The sequence below is a fragment of the Corvus brachyrhynchos genome, unplaced genomic scaffold (genome assembly GCF_000691975.1).
Source record: "Corvus brachyrhynchos isolate BGI_N302 unplaced genomic scaffold, ASM69197v1 scaffold843, whole genome shotgun sequence".
NCBI lineage: Eukaryota > Metazoa > Chordata > Aves > Passeriformes > Corvidae > Corvus > Corvus brachyrhynchos.
Genome location: NW_008237262.1, coordinates 28,712 through 36,116, shown reverse-complemented (window position 1 = coordinate 36,116; position 7,405 = coordinate 28,712). Strand labels below are relative to the sequence as shown.

General features: G+C 52.4%; 1 protein-coding gene across 1 annotated transcript in view; it reads right to left on the bottom strand.

Annotated features, from left to right (window-relative positions):
• The window catches only part of LOC103613075 (zinc finger protein 746), a 20,910-nt gene extending 13,512 nt beyond the window's left edge, over window positions 1–7,398 (bottom strand). Inside the window, exons 1-6 of the mRNA XM_017730526.1 lie at window positions 7,147–7,398; window positions 6,549–6,678; window positions 6,208–6,309; window positions 5,687–5,782; window positions 5,306–5,425; window positions 928–1,041 (exon numbers count right to left, since the gene is read on the bottom strand). Coding sequence (XP_017586015.1) covers window positions 928–1,041; window positions 5,306–5,425; window positions 5,687–5,782; window positions 6,208–6,309; window positions 6,549–6,678; window positions 7,147–7,311 — 727 coding nt within the window. The 5' untranslated portion in view covers window positions 7,312–7,398. The remainder of the gene's footprint in view (window positions 1–927; window positions 1,042–5,305; window positions 5,426–5,686; window positions 5,783–6,207; window positions 6,310–6,548; window positions 6,679–7,146) is intronic.
• Between the last annotated feature and the right edge of the window lie 7 nt (window positions 7,399–7,405).

The following is a 7,405-nucleotide window of genomic DNA, read 5'->3' as shown; positions in this document are numbered from 1 at the left end:
GTTGGTTACAAAACCCTTAGCAGATGTTTGAGCCTGAGAAACACACAACATTTTCATGCAAGTGAAAACACGTTCTCCATGGCCCCAGGAGAGGCCAGAGCCACTTGAATTCTTGTCCTTGAGTTTCGTTTCTCTCTTGGCACCGCTGCAGTTCTGTTGTTTCCTTTTCAATCCCTCTCAGTCACACACTTCTCACCAATCAGTGAAACACTCGTGAGAAGAGAGTTCTTAGAGAGTAAGTCATGAAACTTATTGAAAAAAGAAAACAAAAGTCTGTGGAATAAATAAAGAAAAGCAGATGGGCCTGTGCCCTGCACCTTTACAGTGCAGACCTGGCCAAGGGGACTGATGGATTCCCCAGGAGAGGGAAAAGAAGAGTGTGATGGAGCATCCTGGAAAGGCTGGTGGGGATGGAATGCCTGACAGCTGCATTTGGAAGACCACACTCAGCACAGCAAGCGCCTTGGAGAGAGGCTGGTCACAGAATCGTGGAATTGCCATGGAAAGCCCCTTAAGGTCATTGAGTCCAACCATCCCCAGCCCTGCCAAGGCCACCCCTGCCCCATGTCCCCAAGTGCCACATCCACAGGGCTTTTAAATCCCTCCAGCAATGGGGACTCCACCCCTGCCCTGGGCAGCTGTGCCAGGGCCAGCCAGCCCTGCTGGGGAAGGAATGTTCCCAATATCCCCCCTGAGCCTCCCCTGGCCCAGCCTGAGGCCGTTCCCTCTCCTCCTGTCCCTGTTCCCTGCGAGCAGAGCCCGACCCCCCCGGCTGCCCCCTCCTGTCAGGGACTTGTGCAGAGCCACAAGGTCCCCTCGGAGCCTGCTTTGCTCCAGACGAAAACACCACCCACACCCCAGATGTCCCCAAAACCTGGCAGGGGCAAAAACCAGGTGTCCCCAAAACCAAGCCTCAATGCCACTCACCAGTGCCGGTCTCTGCAGGATTCCCTTTCCTGTCGCGGTCCTCACAGCTCTGGGCACTCGGCTGGTTCCCACCCTCTGCCGGGGCCTGGGCGTTGTGTCCAGCAGTGTCCGGCCCTGTGGGGAGCAGAGGGTGAGGGGCAGCTGGGGGAGCACCGTGGGGCTCCCTCACCGCCCGCCCTTACCACGTCCCAGCTGCATGTGCACCCGCACCTTGACCTGCATCGCTCCACGAGGGAACAGGATCCCACTCAGAGCAGTGAGGGAATGGGTTCCACCCAGAGCTGTGAGGGAACAGGATCCCCCTCAGAGCTGTGAGGGAACAGGATCCCCCTCAGAGCTGTGAGGGAATGGGTTCCACCCAGAGCTGTGAGGGAACAGGATCCTCTCAGAGCCGTGAGGGCCAATTCCCTCAGAGCAGTGAGGGAATGGGTTCCACACAGAACAGAGCTGTGAGGAAACAGGATCCTCTCAGAGCCATGAGGGAACAGGATCCTCTCAGAGCCATGAGGGCCAATTCCCTCAGAGCAGTGAGGGAATGGGTTCCACACAGAGCTGTGAGGGAACAGGATCCTCTCAGAGCCGTGAGGGAACAGGATCCCCCTCAGAGCCGTGAGGGAACAGGATCCCCCTCAGAGCTGTGAGGGATCGGGGTCCACCCAGAGCCGTGAGGGAACAGGATCCCCCTCAGAGCCGTGAGGGAACAGGATCCTCTCAGAGCCATGAGGGCCAATTCCCTCAGAGCAGTGAGGGAATGGGTTCCACACAGAGCCGTGAGGGAACAGGATCCCCCTCAGAGCCGTGAGGGAACAGGATCCCCCTCAGAGCCGTGAGGGAACAGGATCCTCTCAGAGCCGTGAGGGAATGGGTTCCACCCAGAGCTGTGATGGAACAGGATCCCCCTCAGAGCCATGAGGGAATGGGTTCCACACAGAGCCGTGAGGGATCAGGGATCCTCTCAGAGCCGTGAGGGGTCAGAGGCTCACTTAGAACTGTGAGGAATCAGGGTCCCATCTGAGCTGTGAGGGGCTTGGGGATCCTCTCAGAGCCAAGAGGGAACAGGGTCCCCTCAAAGTAGTGAAGGATCAGGGATCCTCTCAGAATTGTGAGGGACTGGAGTACCCTCAGAGCCATGAGAGATCAAGGATCCTCTCGGAGCCATAAGGCACTTGTGGATTCTTTCAGAGCTGTGAGGGATTGTGGTCCCTATCCATTTAGACTGGATATTGGGAAAATTCCTTCCTGGAAAGGGCTCTCCAGCTGTGGCACAGCTGCCCAGGGCACTGGTGGAGTCCCCATTGCTGGAGGGATTTAAAAGCCATGTGGATGTGGCACTTGAGGACATGGGACAGTGGTGGCCTTGGCAGTGCTGGGAAATGGTTGGACTTGATACTCAGAAGCCTCTTCCAACTTCAGCAATTCCATGATTCTGTGATTGCAGAGCATCAGCCTGCCTGTGCACAGGAACAACCTCTATTCTTCCTCTCAGTCCTGGAAAAGCAGCACCTTTCTGTGTCACTTCACATTTTGTCTTGAATTCAGGGTTCTATTTTTGCAATTCAAACAACACAAATCCCAAAATAGCTCTGAGATTTGTTACAAATACATGTATTTTTCTCTGAAATTCAGGAGAGCTGGTCTGGAACAGAAAAACCATGACTGACTGTAAAATACTGTGTCATCTCTGGTATCAAAGGCAGCTTCAAAAAGTGATGAAACACGGAGCATGTAAAATACAGAAACAGGCAAGAAAGGGCACCTCAGGTTGTCTGTAGAATAATCCAGGAGCGCTGCTGAGATGATCCCAAATAGAACTCAGGATATTCTGGTCACAAGGGAATCACAAATGTCCCTGCACTGCTTTACAGGCCACAACTTTGCCTTTTTATCCCAGAATACATCCTGCTCTTATAGAATCCCAGAAAGATTTGGGTGGGAAGGGACCTTAAAGCCCATCCATTGCCACCCCCTGCCATGGGCAGGGACACCTTCTACTATCCCAGGTTGCTCCAAGCCCTGTCCAGCTTTTCTTTGGACACTGCCAGGGATCCAGGGGCAGCCATAGCTGCTCTGGGCACCCTGTGCCAGGGCCTCCCCACCCTCTCAGCCAGGAACTCCTTCCCAATATCCCACCTAACCCAGCCCTCTGCCAGCAGGAAGCCTTTGCCTCAAGATTATCCTGCAATTTAGGGCACTTAGAACATAAAAAAAACCCAAAAAAAACAAATCTAAAATGAACCAAGTTCTAACTGGACCAAAAAACCCGGAGTTTTGTTTTCCTTCTTCCTGTACTAAAGCAGCGAATCGGCCAAAATGTTAGGGAGAGTTCTAAACTCATTTATTCCTGATCTGACCAAGCAGATTGTGACTGGAAGTCGGTTTCCGTATCCAACAATTAAATCCATGAGGAGATGAAATGCAGCAGGAACCCCAACAGTTCCACTGTGAGATGCTGCCACGACACCATCAAGTCAAAAGGATCTCTCCACGAAATTTTGATGCAAAATGAACTGTTGATTTCATGGACTTCCTCAGGAGGGAATAACTCCATTCAAATCATGCAATGGTCCACAGAACCCATGGATTCTTGGATAAGAGCAGGCTAAAAATGCTCTTCACAAGTGAGTATTTTGACTGAAAACCCAAATTTTACGCTGAACCAGTAAGGATAAGCTTTTCTGTGGGAAGCCCATTTCTGTGTGACCTAAATAATAATAAGGTCATTATTGTTCAGCTGTTTTGATTTGTTCATTCTGTTTATTTTCAAATTCCCTCCTCTTCACCCTCTGTATTTGGATCTAAATCTCTCTATAACTTGCAATATTCTACTACTCTTGTGACAGCACTGATGAGGACTCTGGAGGGCAACAACCCCCCTGAACTCATGTTCCAGAACAAACAGCTGCTGTCAAAACACAAGTGAAACGCACCAAGAAATAAAAACCCCCAGAAAACAAACCAGAAACTAAACATTTTTTCTCTTCCTGGACTCAACCCATCACGACCACAACACTGAAAATGTTTTGCTGGCAGAAGGATCGACATGATCTGGGCAAGAATTGTATTGTGAGCTTATTTACACCCTATTTTTAGACATTTTTACACTTCAGGCCTGTGTGGATTTCAGATACACACATGGAGAACCATTCTCCTGCTCAGGTTCCACCACAGTACTGAAAAAAAATTAAAAACAATTGAACCTCCTGGTTTTTTTTTTATTTTAGGTTGACTTCTGTTTCTCCATCCATAAGGTACAATACTAGAAACTGCCATTTACAGCAGGTAAAATGGTTTGAAAAATAAAAAAGACTGAAAAAAGCATTTAGAGTTTCACAGGCATAATGTCATTTTTATTAAAAATCAAGTCTTTACTGCTGCAAATTTAATCAGCATTTTTCAAATAGATAGAAACAAGTTCCCTGCCCTGAAGCCTCAAAGAATAAGTTAAAAAAGTTATAAGAGCAGTTTAACCAGAATCCATAGAAACCCACTGGTTTAAGTTTATCCACTTAATGGACAAACCCAAAGTGCTCGCCAGGACACTGAGCAGGAAGGGAAGGAGGTCCTTGTGGAGGACACAAGACAGGACCCACAAAGGAGTGGAGCCCTCTGGACTCACACACACGACAGAAATCCTTCCCTGCGAGGGTGGGCAGGCCCTGGCACAGGGTGCCCAGAGCAGCTGGGGCTGCCCCTGGATCCCTGGCAGTGCCCAAGGCCAGGCTGGACATTGGGGCTTGGAGCAGCCTGGGACAGTGGGAGGTGTCCCTGCCCATGGCAGGGGGTGGAACGGGATGATCCTTAAGGTCACTTCCAACCCAAACCATTCCAACATTCTGTGACAGCCGAGTTTGCCCTGCTTGGCTGAGGCTCCTTCCTGGATTCCTTCAGCTCCTGCTGTGCTCACCAGGCACAGCCCTGTGCTGTGTCCCCCTCTCTGCCATCCCCTTCCCGGGCCACATTCCTTCTTTCCCAATATCGAAGCTCTCCACCTCCCCACTCTGGACAGTGTCCCCGACTGCCACGTTCCAGAACTTCACCCAGCTCCCCAGATACTCAGGCATAACATCATCAATGGAGAAGGCCTTGAGAATTGTTCTCAGCTTAATGATTCCTCGTATTCCGAGGGATTCATTTCAAGTATGCCAGTCTCCTCACCTACAGCGCCTCATCTTCCCAGCGCTCTAACCTTCCCAACAATTAAACTGTCCCGAGGCTTCCTGCCCACTTCCCACCTCAGCATGGCTCCTGCTCTCTCCCCACTGCCCCACCTGCCTCCACTCAGCCCCCACATCTCAGCACACACTGTCCCACAGCAGCAATGTCAGGGATTCCCACATCTCCAGCAGCACAGGATGCTGTGGAATCACTTGGAACTCACCCACACCAAGCTCCGAAAACTCCATGCCCTCCATAGTTCCCTGCTCCTTTGCATAGGGCTCTTCCTCCTCTTCCTGCTTCACGGTGACCGCAGAGCTCGGCTCTGGAATGCTGCAGTCTGCTGAGGAAAAGTGGAAACTCCTTTACTGGGAAAGAGGAAACTCCTTTACTGGTTATTGCAGCACCACTGGACTCCTCCCTTGCTGCCCCAGGAAGTTGGTGCCCACCCACCCACTGTCTTGCCACACACAACCTCTCCAGCACCTCCCATTCCTGCGTCTGGGAGCTCTGCTCTGTCCTGTAGGGAAGTGGTTCCCCCTGAACCCCCCAGTTCCAGAGGGTCCTCCACACCCTCGAGCCCAGGCCCTTCCACAACACTCACCATGGCCAGGTTCAGCCAGCCCTGCTCTTCCCTCCTGGTTTTCCTGCGCTTCTCTGCTGTCCCAGCTGCTCACATCGAGTTCAAACAGCAGAGCCTCTGCCAATGACAGAAATCATGGAATCAGATCACAGAATGCCAGGAGGGTTGGAAAGGACCTTCAGGATAATCCAGCTTCACCCTCTGCCATGGTGAGGGACACCTTCTGCTATCCCAGGCTGCTCCAAGCCCCAATGTCCAGCCTGGCCTTGGACACTGCCAGGGATCCAGGGGCAGCCACAGGGCAACCTGTGCCAGGGCATCCCCACCCTCACAGCCACGAATTTCTTCCTGACTTGTAATACTAAAAATCAAACCTGTTACATTTTTTCTCACCCTCTGTTACTCCCCCTGAACCTGGCTCCTTTTGAGATCCAAGAAGTTCCCTCTGAGCAAACCAGGACCATCACCATCACCTGTCTGGTGACAGCACCACTCAACCCTCACCCCCAGGATTACACCTTTAATTCATCCCTTGCTTGCACCTGGTTCTGCTGGGATCTCTCCAGGAGCTGGCTCCTCTTCACTGCAGGGTGCTTCTCCTCCTTGGAGCCGGGACAGGAGGGCAGGTTCGGAGATGACATCGTCTGACAAGGAACAGGGATAGGAATGTTTCCCTGCTGCATCCACAGGGAGGAACACACCCAGCTGTGCTCCCCAAACCAGCTCCATCAGCTCCAACACATGGTTGGGCAGCACGCAGAGTCCTCAAACACCGGCCTCGGCCTCACCGTGTTCCCACAAATCTGCTTCCCAAGTATGGGAAAGATTCCCCAACCAGAGCCAGTCTGGAAGTGCTGATAACCGACCCAACAGCAACACTCACCCAGCAGGACCAGGGCTTCTCTCTTCCCTGTCAGCACCTTTCCATACAGCTCCCTCTGCCACTCTTCCAGGTTCTCCCACTCCTGAGTGGAAAAGCCAGTGGCATTGTTTTCCAACGCCACAGCTGGGGCCTGCAATCCCAAAAGTGACACACTCAGCACCGCTCCTGGAACACAGAGAATCCTCCTCCCTATTTATCCCTGCTACCAGGCATCAGGGAAAGAAAATTCCTGCCTTGGGGCATCCTCTGGACACTGAGAGTAACAGTCTGGATCTTTGCTAAACTTTGGGAGATGAATTGTGAATTCCACAATATTCTCCCTGTGTGGAGCCTGATCCCATTGGGGAGCTCAGACTGGGGAAAAACCTCCTGTTGGTAAAAGCGTGTCAACCCCTCCTTTTTTTTTTTACCTGAATATAACAACACACAGGAGAAATCACTTCCTGCTTCGTGCCTTCGCACGACAGGCGACAGAAGAAATCTTAGCAGAGTTTGTGAAATGATTTCCATGGCGGAAAGCTGCCGGAAGAGGTGAGGAGCAGTGGAGCCTCTGCGCTGTCCATGTTTCCCCCAGACCCCTTAAAGACCCATCCGTTACCTTGGGGACCTCCACCCCTGGGGGCAGCCGCAGGATCCAGAGATTCCTGTTCTTCAGCAGGTTCTCCATGTTCTCCAGGCGCCGCTGGAGCCGCCCGTACTCCTGGACGAGGGTGCCCAGCGCCGCGCACTTGCTCTCCAGCTGGTTCCCGAACTCCCCGACCATCTTCTCGCAGTCCAGGTGCTTCTTCTCGCTGTTCCCGGCGCGGTGCTCCAGGCTGAAGAGGCGGGACGCGTGTGCGGCCACGCTGCGCTCCAGC